The sequence below is a fragment of the Globicephala melas genome, chromosome 3, assembly GCF_963455315.2.
Source record: "Globicephala melas chromosome 3, mGloMel1.2, whole genome shotgun sequence".
NCBI classification, from domain to species: domain Eukaryota; kingdom Metazoa; phylum Chordata; class Mammalia; order Artiodactyla; family Delphinidae; genus Globicephala; species Globicephala melas.
The window spans coordinates 119,220,875-119,241,050 of record NC_083316.1 but is presented as its reverse complement, the minus strand read 5'-3'; the positions used below and the strand labels follow the sequence as shown (position 1 = coordinate 119,241,050).

Genomic DNA, 20,176 nt, shown 5'->3' with positions numbered 1-20,176 from the left:
TTTATTTCTCAGTAAGTGTTTCGGGAAAACCAGCTGTGAAAAGGTATTGTTAATAGCCATTCCGGATGTATGAAGAGCTCTTTGAAATCCTCCCATGCAGCATAAACACTGTAATAAAGTTCCAATGAGCCACTGTGAATGGTATGTGTGGGGATATACAGCGTACTTGGAGTCATAACGGTATGCAAACATTGGGGAGCTACCATGAAATTAGTCTTTATTACTCATCTACTCTTATTTCCTTCTACAATTATAAGATTGGGAATTTTTTTCTTTTTTTGCCCCCTTTCTATCTGACGAAAACACAGATTCACGTGATTGGAAGGGAAGTCACAAAACCAGGCTCAGAGATGTTGAATGATTTCCACAAGGTCCCAAAGCCAGCTGGGGGCAATTTTCTTTATTATTAAAAATGCTTTGTGTGTGATTTTAAAACAAAGTCATTTGCTGAACACTCAAGTTAATGAAAGGCGAATAATTGTAGAGACGTGGGAAATCACAACCAATTTTTTTTAGTAATTTAATTATGCAAATAAAATCTCCTTTTCTGAACTCACTGCTTTGAGTTTCTTCTTCTCTTCTTCTAATAACCTCCTAAATTCCAATCCATTCCTCTCAATACCATTTCTCCCTCCTAGAGAATCCCTGCATATGGCCCATTCTCTAGGCCAGTGGTTCTCAAAAGACTGTTTGCCTGGGAAGTAAATTAAAAATGCAGAGTCCCAGGCAGAGTCCAATTCAGCAGATCAAGGCGGGGGCCCAGCAATGTAAATGTCAATGCAAACAAGCACCCCAGGTGAGTGTAACCATCCTTTGAGGTACATGACTCCAGACTGTATACTAGATTCCAGGTTCCAAATAGAAAACATCTAATTTTCATAGTAGATTTAAGCTGGGACAACAAAAATATGTGCAGAGTTGCCTATAATTTTTATGTTCCCTCTGAGGTCTGAAACAAATCCGAGAGCTCTGCGATTTGGATGTACCCTGGTAATCATTTGCGTGGAGGTCTGGAGTTTTTATTCTTTCCCCTCTGAATGTATTTCTACTTGGGATTAAATATAAAATGTCTTAACTCTTCGTCCACAGCTAAAGGAAATCAATTTCGTAAAGTGTTTCAAAAGAGTACTTAAAAAAATACACAAAATATCTTCCCTTTGAACCAGATGCCTGGGATGTACAGGGCAAACACAGTAAGTAATGAGAGAAGTAAACACCAGGTTTTCCAGCAGAACCAACCCTGAAACCAAAACTTAGGAAGGAAGCTGACCATTAAGTAAGTAGACCAGAGGAACAATAGCTCAGGCATATCCTTGGGTAAGTCTGAACCTGAGAAAACAGGAATGAAACAGACAAACCCCTTGTCCCAAGTTAACTTTCCCTTCCTGTTCGATTTTAAAATAGGACAGTGCTGTAAATGAGAATAGAGAGTTTACGTAGAATCTTAGAACTCCTCTGGGTGCCAAAACATTTTTTCAAACTGAAGTAAATACTCCTTACTGAATTCAGCAGTGCTCATTTATACTCATCTCCTCCAGGACATTTTAAATCTAGAGGCTCCAGAGACCAAGAACACAGCCCGCTGATAACGGGAGTCTGTGTGTTCTACCATCATGACCAACTCACATTACAGTCATGAGAGCTTGTCTATATGTAGACTTCTTAAGGATCACATGAACAAAGGAATGCCACTTAACCTCACAGAACCAAAGAAAATCACTGTTAAGTATCAAAGATAACACACAATGCTCCAGAAATGCTATAAAATAAATACTCCAGCAACAACATTGGTTTAAATTCTTTAGAAGGCAAAAAGTCAAGGCCGTAGCTTTAACATGCACATTCCAGCTGTACTTCTCCTGGGCTTAGGGACAAAGACTGAACTTAATGGGGTTGGGAGAGAAGAGGGTGGAACCAGAGGGAGAAAGTGAAGCGTCCGCCAGGAGATGAACAGGTTCATTGGTCCAATACCCACCTTAAGGGTTTTGGATTTTTTTATTTCTATTTCTTTTTCTTTAGGATTCCTAACAATCCTCAGGGCATTTTAAAAATGGGAAGATTCAGTTCTGGCTTTACTGCATCACCAATGACTCTTGCTCTCTCTCAGTCCAATTAATCTCTCATCACACTGCACAGCCTGAACAGCCTGACTGCCTTCAGCTGCTTCCTATCCCTTCTTCAGCTGCTCCCAGAAGCCATGGAGGCCTCCCTAAGACCCAGTGGGCACTAAACAGTCAGCAGCATCGCCACACGTGCTTGGCTGGACGATGTACCTGGAACTTCCTCTGTTTGGGTGCAGGCCCTTCAAGTGTGCAACTAAGATCTAAGCCAGCTTTCCCGTTTCACAAATGCCTGACTGGGTTTGTGTGGAACAGGCACCACACCGTCATGTCAGAGCATCTGGAGTTACTTTTTAAAGCCCAGTTCCCATTATTTTAAACACACTCATCAGGATTCTTTGACATTAGCGGGGGAGGTGCATATACTCCTTGAAAATTTGCAAGTTCTCAGCTACACTTAATTGTTTCTAAACATGCAGTTCAGAGATGGCATGGCAAGAAAAAACATGTGACCTGGAATGGAGCAACCCTTTACTCAGCCTAACTGCTTCTCACCAGCATGCAAAACTCTCGTTCCTTCATCATTAAGACCTATGGAAATCTTTACGGTAACATCTATACTCTCTCTCCAAAATATCAAGTGCTTGCTAGAAACATGAAAACAAATGATAATCTCCCTCGGCAGAGTATCAAATTATCCCAAAGACATGACTTAACGCCAGAACAAAGTGCGGGTAAGCGCTGAAATTATAACACGTCAGTTCCACAGCATGCAGAGTTTAACAATTTCGGTTAACTGTTACAGTCTGTCTTTTCTTATGCGCTAGTCTCCAATAAAGAACATCCATCAAAGTTAAGAGAAGGTTAGAACATCCACACATGTAGTGCCTGATACAGCAAGGGGTATCATCAGCAAGGCCAATCCAAAGCAGCTCAGGCAACAGTAAATACACAAAAAATCCAAACCATTCCAAGAGTATAACTATCCCGAGCAGGAAAATCAGGCCCCCACTGACTTTCTTTGATTCTCCTCTATTCTTTATACTTCTTCAAAGGCTTTAATACATGTAACATTTAAAATCAATGACATTATAGAGAAGGGGGAGCCTACTATCCATATTTGACAGATGAAGAAACTAAGGAATCGAGGGGTCAGTGGCTTGTCCAGGGCTAGTTAAGTCGCTTGTTAAGAACAGAATCAACTCTAGAAGCCAGGCCTCTTTATTCCAAATCCAAGGTCTGTAAACTTGTAACATATTCCTGTTTGCTCTTAATCATCACAAGAACATGTAACTCCTGAAAAATCTGTTTGGTGATCTGGTATCATGGAGGACACACTCCTATTGGCCTTGATCATCACAAGAACACAAACCGCCCTGCAAACTCTGCCTGGTGGCCTGGTGGCCTGGGCACCTCCCCAGCCTCCGCTGCAAAGCCCATCTGGCATGTGCTGCTGTTACCCACTGCAGTTAATATTTCCCACATTTCTTTCCTGAGCCTCCAGCATACCTGATGCAACAGTGGGAGAAGGAAACATAAGCAGAACTGAGACCAGCTTTAGTGCTAAGATAAGAACTTTCCAGGGTTGAGAGAAAGGCCAGCAATCAGTCTTAAACCTACTTTGCCAAGTGGTTCATGAGCAGCTGTAACATCTGCCTATTTTTCTCTGGGAGCCGATGAACAAGGCTGTGGATTTCAGAGACCCGTGACTCCTGGTTCTCCAGCTCTGTGAAGGAAGGAGGGAGGCGATACTGGATCAGGGCCACAGTTAAACCAGTTTATAAGACAAAAATCAGAGGAAACCAAATGTTGGGAACAAGAGACTGAGGATTTCTCAGAGGTATAAGATCCTGTTCTGTGTACTTGTGACTAGACTGAGTAGATCTAAAAGTGCTTTTAATGCTGCTTTCCGTAACAGAGTTCATTAAGAAACATGACTGCTCTCACTTAAAAAATCAGAAATTACCTTCTGAGACCAACAGGCATCAAAAAGTTGAGGTTCTCAGCAAGGGACTTGTAGCAAGTCAGTTAACACTTCTGGGCCTCCATTTTCCCTTCTAGCCAGTGCCTAACACGGTGATAGGTATGTGGCCGGTGCCCAATAAATGTTTGTTAAATAAAGATGTGAACAAGCAACTATGAAAAACAAATGACCGTCAAAAAGTTCACGCCAAAATGATGACGTGATGAAATGGAGCCAGTCAACTGCATACTTGGAGCAGGAACAAACTCGGGAGCAGCTGGCTATACAGAGTGGCAGCTTCGTTTCAGGGAAGGAAGTAACTTTATGCACTCGTCAAGGGATAAACAAATTGTACATGAACAGCCTTGCAAGGGTCTCAAATATCAAAATAACACCTCAAGACAGCATCAAAGACATCAAGGGAAATGTCCAGTTATTCTCAAGTCATGTGTGACAACCAGCCTGGGAGAAGAAAGGAATGGCAGATAAAATAAGGAAATATTTCTGCCAACCTATAACCTAAATCACGGACTGTCACGTTCCCTTGGTTGAACTTGGGTACGTGGCTTCGTTTCTCTGGGAAATACATTGATGGCACTCATCACACCTATTTATAGGACTGAGGTGAGGTTTAATTAGAGAATGGTTGCTATGGGTTTGGAATTTCTCAGAGAAAGAAATCACATAAACAGCACCTTCACTTCCAGCTTTCTCCCAGGTCTTTCTCCTGCTTTACGGGGACAGCTGTGTGTGGATAAGGCCACCAGAACAGAGGTACTCCTAAATTAGGCCAGTAGTAGCTACCAGGGTAAACAAACTCTGACGGCTTAAAGGAACAGGGAGAGGCACAGGCTATGGACGTAATAGCACGGCGGGGATTCATGCCAGACTTAAATCTGATAGAGAATCTTACTGCCCCTTACAGGTGGCCTGCCCCACATAGACAGAGTCCAGTATACTTAGGGTGGCTTGCACCTAAACCCTATGTATTTTAATACCAGTAATATGGCGCTCAGGGCTTAGATGATATAGCTGAAGAAAGATCAGAAGCTATAAATGCAAGCCATGATGGAAAGAGGACTGGGAAGTTACATAAATGGTGCCAGGTTCAGGGAAATACGTCCGATGCTCAATTTAGGTAACGGGCAGAGTCTGATTCATTCCGAAAAATGCTACTCCAGGGCTGGAAAAAACCCAAGGACTTAGAACTCCAATAATCAAAATGAAAAAGGCAAACTTGCTTTTCTCACCTCTCTGTCACTCCCAAACTCACTTCTGACGTTTTTCCCCTCGACTGTAAATTCAACGTGCTAACAAGGCCCTTAGCAATCTGACTTGGTTTCGCTTTTATTCTGTGACAGTCTCAGGAGTGTTTATGTGGGTAGTTGACAAGCAGAATACGAGGGATTAGGTAATACTTATTTTGGGACACTGACTGTTCTTTGAAATAGCAAAATCTATTCCTTTCCCCTTAAAAATGTGGTGAAAAGAAAACTTACTTGCTGCTTTGATGAAACTTCTTTGAAACTGGTACATCATGAGTGGTCCTGGAAGCATTCTGAAATAAAAGGATACACACTAGTCAGCTTAATGAAAACAATCCTATTCTCGCTACCTAGCAGCCTAGAGGCGGCCAGACTGTATTACATTTCTCAAAGACAAAGATCACAGGCAAACAACAGCAACTCAGTTTAGTCCAACTTAGTTTCCCTTTTGAAAGGGTCCTGAGATTTCACCTGAAATGTTCATTCTTTCTCCTTTTTAAGGGAATGGATACAACTTATGTCTCATAGAGTCACAACCAGAAAAGTGCAAATGCAAAAGTCTAGCACAAACTGAGAGATTTCCTTTTCAGTCAGTGACTCGCCCTCCACAAGAGCATTTTAAGATGTGTCTGAGAAACAGGCAACTAACCCAACATTTGCAATCACCTGTTCTCAAACTCTCGTCTTCCTGGCACCTTAGGCACTTCATCTGGATACACTATGCAAGACTTTTGTAGGTGTTTTTGTGGAAAATTCACTATGGAGTGTTGCTCCAGAATGCCAAAGGACTAGAACCCTTAATATTAGGCATGACACAATCAAATTTTATCTGCTATTTAAAATATATTTTATACTTATTGTCCATTAGCTAATCAATATCAACATGCACAAATAAGTACCAAATACAAACCTCTACCATTTGGTTTTGTGTAAACTACAATGGTAGTATTTGGGATATGAATATGTTTTATGAATATGTTTAACTGTAAACTTGAGGGTTTTTTACTGATAGTCTAAATGATAAGCTTCTCAACAGACGATCCATGAGTCTTGGTTCAGATTTTATTTTATTCTCATCGGATCCCCTGATTCAACTCTTAGTCATCACTTGCATGACATCTCACTCTTGACTCCAAGAGCCTTCCAGCAATTCCCCAACAGCCAATAAAACCTGCATCACCAATTCCTTTTCTGTGGCTTTCGAGACAACTAAATCTTGACAAACCTGTACAAAGGCTTATGCAATTCGTGATTATAGTTCTCCTCTTTGTTTAAGACTAGACCCCCACTTTCCTGTGTGAGAAGAACTACAGTGGAGAACTATCATACTCCTATACTTCACATCCAGCATGGCTTTCAGTCTACTCGGGAAACTGAGATGTGAGCAGCTGGTCAATCACCCACTCCCTTAATAACCAAGGGAGGGGTGGGAGGTAGCAGGAATATTACACGTATTATTACAAGGAAAGCAGTCTCCTCTCCAATGAAGTCATATTCTCCAATCTAAGCAGAAGGAATCAAAAAGGAGTGCCATAAAGTTCTCATTTTTGAGGAACAATGTCAGCAGTATACTCTATCTGTGCAAGGCGCAGAGCTCCCCAGATACGTAGGGTACGTAATCACGCATTCTCAACAGAATAGGATACGCAATCCCTTGTTTTTTTAGCAGATTATTCGGGGATTGCAGGGAATTCCACATTTGAGGTTCTGTTAAAGGCTAATCATCATAGTGGCTTCTCAAAAAGAGCAAAGCTTCCTAAATCACTCATAGCACCACTGCACAATGGCAACCCATCAACTAGGGATGATTTATAATCGGTTTGACCAGCTGAGCTAATTGCACCCACACATAAGCTGTTTCCACATCTCAAACACCCACCCAACAGCTCTCTGGAGGCTGAAAATAAAACTTTCTTCCTGATTGCATGACAACAAGCTGGCATCATGCACCGCAAATGGAAAGTCCCTACCTTAGGTAGGTTTTCAAAGCACTAGTGATGGTCTTTATCTCCCACTCGGCGCAGATATCCGTTTCTGTTTCAGAAGCTGTTTTGGGGTCTAAAATGAAGAAAAGACAATGGGTAAAACAGAGCAGAAAATACAGCTAAACACCAAGCATACATAAAAGCATTCAACCTCCCTACTAAACAAAGAAATCCAGAGTAAAAAAGGACACCTATTTTTTCCTCATTAAATTAGAAAAATGTTTACAAATCCAAATATTTACTGCTGGCAAAAATGCAATGAAACTAATCCTCTAAGAAACTGCTGGAAGCAGATGAGATAAATGCAACAGATTTGAAAAGCAATTTGGCAATACGTATCCAGTCCTAAAAAGGTTTAGACACTTTGAAGCAGTAATCCCACTTCTCACAACCCATCCTCAGGAAATAAGATAAGGCATGAGAAAGTTACACACATCCCAAATGTTCAACATACACTGCTCTTGAAAACAGCAGAACAATTTTTTTTTTTTTTTTTGGAGCAGAACAAATTTTAAAAGAACAACCTATACAGCCCATGATAGAATGATTAAGTTCATCATGGTATATTCCTGATGGAATATCATGTTGCATTTACATGATAATGATAACTATATAGCAAAATGGAAAATGCCTGAATTATCATGTAATGTCAAGCAAAAAAAAAAGATTTAAAAGTTTGTGAGAAACTCAAGTGAACAAAGGCTGAAAGGAAATACTCTACATTGAAAAGAGTGGTGAGGTTAGAGTGGTAGAATTGTGGGTTTTATATTTTCTAAACTATGACTTGATTCCATTACTTATCTATTTTAAATGGCCCTAAACCAAGACGTGCAATAAAACCACCATAATGATATCAACTCCTGATCACTTCTTCCTTTGTTTCCTCTCGTGTGGACTTGCAAACAAGTGTGTGTATTTCAGATAAATGTGTACTGTAAAAGAGAAATAATCCTTGCAGTCGTTCTGAGCGGCACACAGGCAGGCGAGAGTACGAGGCAGAGGCTGAACTGTTTCACAAACCAGCAGACCTCCGTCTTCTGGCTGGCGAGGTGGTTGGAAGTAGAGTCTCTCAGGGCATTGAAGGGGGAATCCAGCTTCTGGCGATGTGCCTCCCAGCTCCCGTTCCTCTTTTCAGCTGGGCGGCTACCCTTTTCTCACACCTACTCAGGGGAGGCCCCACCCTTCCAGGGGTGGGGAATGAGATGTCTCTAGACCCCGGGACTGGTTCAAGGTGGTCCAAGACTGGGCAGCATGAAATCCAGGACTTATCCAGGACTTTTCCAGGACAGGGGAAAAGACACCTGCTGTGCTTGCACTGGGAGGTTATACTGCTGCTCTAGGTGCCACAGCGTGAAGCGTGAGAGGAGAGCCTGACAGACACAGCCAAGGTGAGAGAGGCAGAGAGAGCAGGTCTGGGTGACATGGTTTGAGCCATTGCGTCTCGCCATGCCTTTTTAATCACGTAAGCCAATAAATTCCCTTTTTCCTTAAGCTCGTTGAGGTCAGGTTTTCTGTTTTTTATAATTCAGAGGTCTAAATAATATAGTAGAGACAGCCACCAGACTGTCTCTTTCTGGACAGTCTCTGAGAAGAAAGAGGTTCCTTCTGCAGGGCCCACAGCCTTTCAGCTGGGAAGGGAAATGAGTCACAGGTGGGCACAATACATTTTCTATTAACTGGGAAAGAACCCACTTTCATGAGTGGCTTAAGGATTTAGGCCCTAATCCCCAAGTAAGGACACAAATCCAGCTGGTACCTACTGCTCTCTGTGTGTTCCCCTAACACACAATGCAAGATGAGAGGATAGGGCCCTGGCTCAATAAGTGTTTGGTTCCTAATGGCAGCATGGCTGTTTGTTTACAGGTGATCCTGGGCAATAATGAAGCCTGTCTTGTCATATGAAACAAACAAGGAAGAACCTAAAGAGCATGATTTTATTTCTGGGGCCATAGAATTGTGAACTCCAGAGTTCAGTCACAGCAAATTTCTGAAAAGTAACAAAGTATGGTTTTCCAAATATCCAAAACCTCTCCAGCTTTAATTCTTTTCTTGCTTTGCCATCTCCCACTCCTTTAATGGTTTCTTCCTGTGGAAGTGTATGTACCAAAAAACTTTGCTTCATGTGACCTTTTTCCCTCTGCATCTCCAAGAAGCATGGAGAGCTGCCATAGTTTGTGGTTCCTGGACACGAGACAAATGTTACTGTACATTTTTCTGTGAAACAAATCAACTTCTACCCAAGAAGAGTGAACAGGACACTAAACAAGCAGCATTTGGCAGGTCTGGGAGTTGTGAACTGTTCCATGAACCACATTGAGCAAACTAATGATTAGCTTCCACTTATACAGGCTCTGTAACCATAGGAATATTGTACAACATTACAGAGAGGAGAGTCAAATTACAGCCCGGCTAAAGGGGTTTTTATAGCACTGATGAGGCAAGGGTTCGTAACTTAAGCACGTCCATTTTAATTCATTTAATGTCCAAACTAAATTGAATACAGCCTCCCAAGCTACCCCGTTTTCAGAAACTGTTGCCAATTGCCATCCCTCCCTATCGATGCTCCCTTCACTTACAGAAGCTTCCTGGCATACGATGCAGAGACATATTTGACAATTTTCTTCAGAACTCAGTACGTATCTCCTAACCGGGACACTTGACTACGGTGGACTTAGTAACACTGACCAGAGCTAGAGGAGCAGTCCAATGTACAAAAAGGTATCACGTGGATACAGCGAAATGAGTGCATTTCCTTCACGAGCTACTCCCACATGAATTCAGAAACACAGGAGATGTGGACTGGAAGTGGTGGTTACAAGGGGAAGTAGTCTTAGAAATGTCACAGTGGATCAGACAAGACCCAGGTCCACTGTTGTGCTCCTGACAGAGACACTAAGAACCTTCTGGAGGAAGGGATTAGGAAAGTCGCCTATGTACTCCTACTCTCCTAATGACACACTATAATGTATCAAAATTAAAGTGGATGTGCCCTGAACCAAGACGGCGGAGTAGAAGGACGTGCTCTCACTCCCTCTTGCGAGAACAACCAGAATCACAACTAGCTGCTGGACAATCATCGACAGGAAGACACTGGAACTCACCAAAAAAGATACCCCACATCAAAAGACAAAGGAGAAGCCACAATGAGATGGTAGGAGGGGCGCAATCACAGTAAAATCAAATCCTGTAACTGCTGGGTGGGTGACTCACAAACTGGAGAACACTTATACCACAGAAGGCCACCCACTGGAGTGAAGGTTCTAAGCCCCATATCAGGCTTCCCAACCTGGGGGTCTGGCAACGGGAAGAGGAATTCCTAGAGAATCAGACTTTGAAGGCTACGGGGATTTGACTGCAGGACTTCGACAGGACTGGGGGAAACAGAGACTCCACTCTTGGAGGACACACACAAAGTAGTGTGCGCACTAGGACACAGGGGAACGAGCAGTGACCCCAAGGGAGACTGAACCAGACCTACCTGCTAGTGTTGGAGGGTCTCCTGCAGAGGCGGGGGGGCTGCAGCTCACCGTGGGGACTAGGACACTGGCAGAAGAATTTCTGGGAAGTACTCCTTGGCGAGAGCCCTCCCAGAGACGGCCATTAGCCCCACCAAAGTGCCCAGGTAGGCTCCAGTGTTGGGTTGCCTTGGGCCAAACAACCAACAGGGAGGGAACCCAGCACCACCCATCAAAAGTCAAACGGATTAAAGTTTAACTGAGCTCTGCCCACCAGAGCAACACCCACCTCTACCCACCAACAGTCCCTACCATCAGGAAACTTGCACAAGCCTCTTAGATAGCTGCATCCACCAGAAGGCAAACAGCAGAAGCAAGAAGAACTACAATCCTGCAGCCTGGGGAACAAAAACCCCATTCACAGAAAGACAGACAAGATGAAAAGGCAGAGGGCTATCTACCAGATGAAGGAACAAGATAAAACCCAGGAAAGGGCTTCCCTCGTGGTGCAGTGGTTGAGAGTCCGCCTGCCGATGCAGGGGACACGGGTTCGTGCCCCGGTCCGGGAAGATCCCACATGCTGCGGAGTGGCTGGGCCCGTGAGCCGTGGCCGCTGAGCCTGTGCGTCCGGATCCTGTGCTCCGCAACGGGAGAGGCCACAACAGTGAGAGGCCTGCGTACCGCAAAAAAAACCACAAAAAACAAAACCCAGGAAAAACAACTAAATGAAGTGGAGATAGGCAACTTTCCAGAAAAAGAATTCAGAATAATGATAGTGAAGATGATCCAGGACCTCGAAAAAAGAATGGAGGCAAAGATCAAGAAGATGCAAATGTTTAAGAAAGACCTAGAAGAATTAAAGAACAAACAAACAGAGATGAACAATACAATAACTGAAATGAAAACTACACTAGAAAGAATCAATAGCAGAATAACTGAGGCAGAAGAACGGATAAGTGACCTGAAAGACAGAATGGTGGAATTCACTGCTGCGGAACTGGATAAAGAAAAAAGAATGAAAAGAAATGAAGACAGCCTAAGAGACCTCTGCGACAACGTTAAACGCACCAACATTCGAATTACAGGGGTCCCAGAAAAAGAAGAGAGAGAGAAAGGACCCAAGAAAATATTTGAAGAGATTATAGTAGAAAACTTTGCTAACATGGGGAAGGAAAGAGCCACCCTAGTCCAGGAAGTGCAGAGAGTCCCATACAGGATAAACTCAAGGAGAAACTTGCTGAGACACATAGTAATCGAATTGGCAAAAATTAAACTCAAAGAAAAATTATTGAAAGCAGCAAGAGAAAAACGACAAATAACATACAAGGGAACTCCCATAAGGCTAACAGCTTGTAGAAGCTCTACAAGCCAGAAGGGTGTGGCATGATATACTTAAAGTGATGAAAGGGAAGAACCTACAACCAAGATTACTGTACCGTTCAAGGATCTCATTCAGACTCGATGGAGAAATCAAAAGCTTTACAGACAAGCAAAAGCTAAGAGAATTCAGCACCACCAAACCAGCTCTACAACAAATGCTAAAGGAACTTCTCTAAGTGAGAAACACAAGAGAAGAAAAGGACCTACAAAAACAAACCCATAACAATTAAGAAAATGGTAATAGGAACAGACATATCGATAATTACCTTAAACGTGAACGGATTAAATGCTCCAACCAAAAAACACAGGCTTGCTGAATGGAGACAAAAACAAGACCCATATATATGCTGTCTACAACAGAACCACTTCAGACCTAGGGACACACAGAGACTGAAAGTGAGGGGATGGAAAAAGAAATTCCATGCAAATGGAAATCAAAAGAAAGTTGGAGTAGCAATACTCATATCAGATAAAATACACTTTAAAATAAAGAATGTTACAAGAGACAAGGAAGGACACTATATAATGATCAAGGGATCAATGCAAGAAGAAGATATAACAATTATAAATATATATGCAACCAAAATAGGAGCACCACAATACATAAGGCAACTGCTAACAGCTATACAAGAGGAAACCGACAGTAACACAATAATAGCGGGGGACTTTAACACCTAACTTACACCAATGGACAGATCATCCAAAATGAAAATAAATAAGGAAACATAAGATTTAAATGACACAACAGATGAGATAGATTTAATTGATATTTATAGGACGTTCCATCCAAAAACAGCAGATTACACTTTCTTCTCAAGTGCGCACAGAACATTATCCAGGACAGACGACATCTTGGGTCACAAATCAAGCCCCAGTAAATTTAAGAAAACTGAAATCATATCAAGCATCTTTTCTGACCACAATGCTATAACAGCAGATACCAATTACAGGAAAAAACCTGTAAAAAATAGAAACACATAGAGGCTAAACAATACGTTACTAAATAACCAAGAGATCACTGAAAATCAAAGAGGAAATCAAAAAATACCTAGAGACAAATGACAATGAAAACACGACGATCCAAAACCTATGGGATGCAGCAAAAGCAGTTCTAAGAGGGAAGTTTATAGCTATACAAGCCTACCTCAAGAAACAAGAAAAATCTCAAATAAACAATCTAACCTTACACCTAAAGGAATTAAAGAAGAACAAACAAATCCCTAGTAGAAGGAAAGAAATCATAAAGATCAGAGCAGAAATAAATGAAATAGAAACAAAGAAGCAATAGCAAAGATAAATAAAACTAAAAGCTGGTTCTTTGAGAAGATAAACAGAATTGATAAACCACTAGACAGACTCACCAAGAAAAAGAGGGAGAGGACTCAAATCAATAAAATTAGAAATGAAAAAGGAGAAGTTACAACGGACACCACAGAAATACAAAGCATCCTAAGAGACTACTACAAGCAACTCTATGCCAATAATATGGACAACTTGGAAGAAATGGACAAATTCTGAGAAAGGTATAACCTTCTAAGACTGAACCAGGGAGAAACAGAAAATATGAACAGACCAATCACAAGTAATGAAATTGAAAGTGTGATTAAAAATCTTCCAACAAACGAAAGTCCAGGACCGGATGGCTTCACAGGTGAATTCTATCAAACATTTAGGGAAGAGCTAACAACCATCCTTCTCAAACTCTTCTAAAAAACTGTGGAGGAAGGAACACTCCCAGACTCATTCTATGAGGCCACCATCACCCTGATACCAAAAACAGACAAAGATACTACAAAAAAAGAAAATTATAGAACAATATCATTGATGAATATAGATGCAAAATCCTCAACAAAATACTAGCAAACGGAATCCAACAACACATCAAAAGGATCATATACCATGATCGAGTGGGATTTATCCCTGGGATTCAAGGATTCTTCAATATACGCAAATTAATCAATGTGATACACCATATTAAGAAAATGAAGAAGAAAAACCATATAATCATCTCAATAGATATAGAAAAAGCTTTTGACAAAATTCAACACCCATTTACAATAAAAACTCTCCAGAAAGTGGGCATAGAGGGAACCTACCTCAACATAATAAAGGCCATATATGACAAACCCACAGCAAACATCATTCTCAATGGTGAAAAATTGAAAACATTTCCTCTAAGATCAGGAACAAGACAAGAATGTCCACTCTCACCACTATTATTCAACATAGTTTTGGAAGTCCTAGCCACGGCAATCAGAGAAGAAAAAGAAATAAAAGGAATACAAATTGGAAAAGAAGAAGTAAAGTTGTCACTGTTTGCAGATGACATGATACTATACATACAGAAGCCTAAAGATGCCACCAGAAAACTACTAGAGCTAATCAATGAATTTGGTAAAGTTGCAGGATACAAAATTAATGCACAGAAATCTCTTGCATTCCTATACACTAATGATGAAAAACCTGAAAGAGAAATTAAGGAAACACTCCCATTTACCACTGCAACAAGAAGAATAAAATACCTAGGAATAAACCTACCTAGGGAGACAAAAGACCTGTATGCAGAAAACTATAAGATACTGATGAAAGAAATTAAAGATGATACCAACAGATGGAGAGATGTACCATGTTCTTGGATTGGAAGAATCAATAATGTGAAAATAACTATACTACCCAAAACAATCTACAGATTCAATGCAATCCCTATCAAACTACCAATGGCATTTTTTAAAGAACTAGAATAAAAACTCTTAAAATGTGTATGGAGACACAAAAGACCCCAAATAGCCAAAGCAGTCTTGAGGGAAAGAAACAGAGCTGGAGGAATCAGACTCCCTGACTTCAGACTGTACTACAAAGCTACAGTAATCAAGACAATATGGTACTGGCACAAAAACAGAAATACAGATCAATGGAACAGGATTGAAAGCCCAGAGATAAACCCAGGCACCTATGGTCAACTAATCTATGACAAAGAGGCAACAATATGCAATGGAGAAAAGCCAGTCTCTTCAGTAAGTGGTTCTGGGAAAACTGAACAGCTACATGTAAAAGAATGAAATTAGAACACTCCCTAACACCATACACAAAAATAAACTCAAAATGGATTAGAGAGCTAAATGTAAGCCTGGACACTATAAAACTCTTAGAGGAAAACATAGGAAGAACAATCTTTGACATAAACTACAACAACATCTTTTTTCATCCATCTCCTATAGTAATGGAAATAAAAACAAAAATAAACAAATGGTATGTAATGAAACTTCAAAGCTTTTGCACAGCAAAGGAAAACAAGACAAAAAGACAACCCTCAGAATGGGAGAAAATATTTGCAAACGAATCAACAGACAAAGGATTAATCTCCAAAATATATACACAGCTCCTGCAGCTCAATATTAAAAAGACAAACAACCCAATCCAAAAATGGGCAGAAGACCTAAATAGACATTTCTCCAAAGAAGACAAACAGATGGCCAAGAAGCACATGAAAAGATGCTCAACATCACTAATTATTAGAGAAATGCAAATCAAAACTACAGTGAGGTATCACCTCACACCACTTAGAATGGGCATCATCAGAAAATCTACAAACAACAAATGCTGGAGAGGGTGTGGAGAAAAGGGAACCCTCTTGCATTGTTGGTGGGAATGTAAATTAATACAGCCACTATGGAGAACAGTATGGAGGTTCCTTAAAAAGCTAAAAATAATATTACCATATGATCCAGCAATCCCACTACTGGGCATATACCCAGAGAAAACCATAATTCAAAATGACACATGCACCCCAATGTTCATTGCAGCACTATTTACAATAGCTAGGTCATGGAAGCCACCTAAATGCCCATCGACAGATGAATGGATAAAGAAGATGTGGTATATATATACAATGGAATATTACTCAGCCATAAAAAGGAACAAAATTCGGTCATCTGTTGAGACGTGGATGGATCTAGAGACTGTCATACAGAGTGAACTAAGTCAGAAAGAGAAAAACAAATATTGTACATTAACACATATATGTGGAACCTAGAAAAATGGTACAGATGAACTGGTTTGCAGGGCAGAAATTGAGACACAGATGTAGAGAACAAAGGTATGGACACCAAGGGTGGAAAGCGGCAGGGTGGTGGTGGTGGTGTGCTGAATTGGGTGATTGGGATTGACAATGTATACGCTGATGTGTATAAACTGATGACTGATGAGAACATGCTGTATAATAAAATAAAATATAATTCAAAAATTTTTTAAAAACTTTTTTCTCTTCAATTGAGAAGGTAATATATGAACACGGCCAAAAAAAAAAAAATTCAAGCAAAACAAATAGATAAACATCAAAAGGTAACGCTTTCCTGTGCTAGAGATGACTCAATAATGGTTTTGTGCATGTATGCAATCTCTAACAGTATGTACATAAACAAGGAGTTTTATGAATATGTACAGCTTTCTGAAAACACAAATGGAAGCACATTATAGATGTCGTTCTGTGCACTGCTATTTTCATTTAACAATATCTTAAGAAACTGCTCCATATAATAACACTACCTTACAGTACTTCACTGTACCATGGTTAGTGCCCCCATTCATGGAGATGAAGGTTGTTCACTGGTTGTTGCTATGGTAAACAATGATATAAACCACTGTTACACTGTATATGTCTTACCTAGAGAAAAAATTCCTATAAGTGGAATTTCTGAGTCAAGAAGTATGTGCATTTTTAATTTTGAAAGATACTGCTCAACTAACCTCTCAAAGGTTGTACCATTACATTTAAGCATGAGTGTGACTCCTTCCTCAAATCCTTGACAACAATGTGTAATCAAACACTTTGATCTTATAGGTTAAACAAAAAGTTAAAATAGGTTAAAAAAAAAAGTCATCTGCTTTAATTTGCATTTTTTACTGAGGAGGAAAATTGAGAATCCTCTCCTATGTGTGTGTTTTAAAGTCAAGTTTACTGAGATATACTCAACCTTTTAAAGTACACACTTCCATGATTTTTGACAAATATATATATAGTCATGGGGTAACCACCACCAGAATCAAGATGTAAGTCATTGTCATCACCCCCATCCCCCACAAAAATTCTCCTGTGCCTCTTTCTCCATAGCCAATCCCCTCTCCCTCCATCTCTAGCCCCTGGCAACCACTTTCCATAGCATAATACTTGTGAAATCCATCCCTGTTGTTGCATAGGCCAGTAGTTTGATCCTTTTATTACTGAGTACTATTCAATTTTATGGACATATCCATTGACTAGTTGGTAGACTTTGGGTCGTTTCCAGTTTCTGGCTGTTACAAATAAAGCAGCTGTAAATATCTGCATTCAGGTCTTATGGACTACATTTTCATCTCTTGGGTAAATACCTAGGAGTGGAACTGGGTACAAATATGTAGGAGTGGGTCATATGATAAATATGTTTAACTTTATCAAAACGTCCAAATGTTTTTCCAAAACAGTTGGGCCATTTTGCATTCCCACCAGCCAATAGGAGAACTCTAGTTGCTTCACATCTTCATCAACACATGATATGGTCATGTGTTTAATTTTGAAATTTTAGGTATTCTAGTAGGTGTGTAGAAATAACTCATTGTTAAAATTTGCTTTTACTTAATGACTACTGATGTTGGTCATCTTTTCATGTACTTTTTGGCCATCTCTGTATTTTCTTTGGTGAACTGTTTGTTCAAATCTTGTGTCCATTTTAAAAACTGGGGTGGTTACATTCTGACTACTGAATTGCAAGAGTTATTTTTAATACATTTTGGATACAAATCATTTATCAGATACATATTTTGCAAATATTTTCTCTTGTAGCTTGTCTTTTCTCTTTCTTAATATATTTTTAGGAGTAGAAGCTTTTTTTTATTTGGGTAAAGTTCAGTTTATCAGATTTTTCTTTTATGGTTCCTGCTTTGTGTGTTTTCTTCTTGAAGTTTAATAGTTTTATCTCTTAGGTTTAGGACTATAATCTATTTTGAGTTAGTTTTTGTATATAGTTTAAGATAAGGGTTGAATTTATTTTTTTCTCATATGGATGTCCAGTTGTACTAGTACCATTTGTTGAGACAAATGTCCTTTCCCTATTGAATGATTCTGACACCTTTATCACAGATCAATTGACCATATATGAGTGGGTCCTAGTTCTAGATTCTCCTGTCTGTTCCAGTGATCTATATGTCATTCCAAAGAAAATATCATCTTGCTTTCCTGCATTTAAACATTAGTTGTATTTTGTTTGTCTTTATCTAAAATCTTCTTGAGCCTTTCACATCCTCCATCTCCATTACATCTTTGAGGAAGTTGTTCATGTAAGTATACTATCCTCTGTGTAAATTAAGACTTCGTTTTATTTATCCTACAGGCAATTCTTGCAAGGCTAGATTTAATACTTGGCAATTTGATAAGCAAATCTGCTTATCAATTTTTTTCTGATTATAAAAGTTGTACCTCTTAAAAACTTTAAACACCTTCCATATCTAGTGCCTAAGAATCCAGAGTACTTACAGCCACTTCTGTTCTGAGATCCAAAAGCTACTGCTGTCTCAAGTCCCTGTCTTAGGAGAACCTGCCTGAAGCATCCCTATAAGCAAAGATGACAGTGGAAAGAGCAGACAGGAAGATGAGCATCCATCTGTGGTCTCCATTCTCTGGCAAGTCCAGATTGTGGTTAATAGTGACCTTACTAGTTCCCAGAAGGATCAATCCTTCATCCAAGCAGTCTACTCTCTCCCAGTCCTGGTCATCATTTGTCTGCTCCTCTTTACTGGTGGCTAAAATTGGAAGTATACAACGTGCATGACTCTGCTGCTTCCACAAGACTAGTCTTCAAACCTTGGGGCTGTTTCTGCAAGCCTTTAGGTCTTAGAAGTTGTCATGAAAAATATCTATTACTTTAGGGTTTCTTAGGGAAGAAGCTCTTGCTTGCTTTTATTTATGCTGTGCTGTGAAAGGGTGTGAGAAATGAAGGTCCCAGAGGAGTCAGAAGGATGGTTCATGGCTGGATCAGATATCAGTGGCATTCTACTGTAACTTGGTGCTTTAAAGCATCGTAATTTAATACCTTCCATGTGTTCTCTATAGCACCAACCTTACTTTAAACATTAGTAAAACAAACAAAAACTAAAATCAAAACAAAACCAGAAAAAGTTACAGGATAAGAAGAGAAAAAATAGCAACACTAAACTTTCATTCCTTCACCACCACTGTGAGAAACTAATAAAGACACACACACATACACACACGAAGGGACAGAAAGGTTCAACAGCACAGAAAATGAGGCTCACAGTGAACATTCTGCCTGTCCCCAGAGGAATATCCACCAGGCAAAGCTCAGGTGAAGCCCGGAGGAAGACCCACCTGGGGGAACAATGTGATAGGCGACGGCCTTTCGCCCACCCTAAAGTATAGCCGAAGCCACCCCAGGGAGGGGTGCCATGCTGCACTGCTCCTACCCAACCAGAGCACAGCTCAGTATCCTGAGATTACAATCCGGGCAGTGAAATGAGACTGGGACAGAAGTGGAGGGGTGTCTGCTTATATAAAGGGAAGTGAATTCAGAAGGGGAAAGTCCTAGAAGAAACATGACAGTGACAAGTGAAGAACCACAGCACACTTCAGATTAACCAGGAAGTAACTCCACTTCTCCCAGAACCATGACCAAATAGCAGAACCAGGAGAAAACTTTTCATGAGTACAGGTAGGTCCACACTAAATGAAAGATTTAAGAGCGCCAGAAAGTTGGATGGAACCACGTACAACAGTGCTCTAATATCATGTGAGAGAAGGATTCTAACAGGACTCAGGAAAACTGCAGCAGAGCAAGGAGAATCTACCCACAGTGAAGTTAACTGCAAAGATTTATAAACGTCTCTGTGTTTAGGTTTAATGAAAAAGAAGATAAAAAAGCTGATAAAATACTTGTTTTCATGAAACACAGAAACCAAAGCACTCTAAAAACACTTCAGAAAGCATCTGTTCTGTATTATAAATAAAATTCAGAAAAATATGGATGTTGTGAAATAAGAAATCAAAGCAAAAAAAGAAACAGACTGAAATAATAAAGGT

General features: G+C 40.3%; 1 protein-coding gene across 8 annotated transcripts in view; it reads right to left on the bottom strand.

Annotated features, from left to right (window-relative positions):
• ARHGAP26 (Rho GTPase activating protein 26) overlaps positions 1–20,176 on the bottom strand; it is a 470,178-nt gene that overhangs the window by 164,959 nt on the left and 285,043 nt on the right. For all 8 annotated transcript variants that reach the window (XR_004036031.3, XM_030841061.3, XM_060296385.2 and 5 more), the window contains 3 exons: positions 7,259–7,346; positions 5,523–5,581; positions 3,681–3,786 (listed from right to left, as the gene is read on the bottom strand). Coding sequence is in view for 7 of the 8 variants with exons in the window: in XM_030841061.3 (XP_030696921.1) it covers positions 3,681–3,786; positions 5,523–5,581; positions 7,259–7,346 (253 nt within the window). In the remaining variant the exon portion in view is untranslated. The remainder of the gene's footprint in view (positions 1–3,680; positions 3,787–5,522; positions 5,582–7,258; positions 7,347–20,176) is intronic.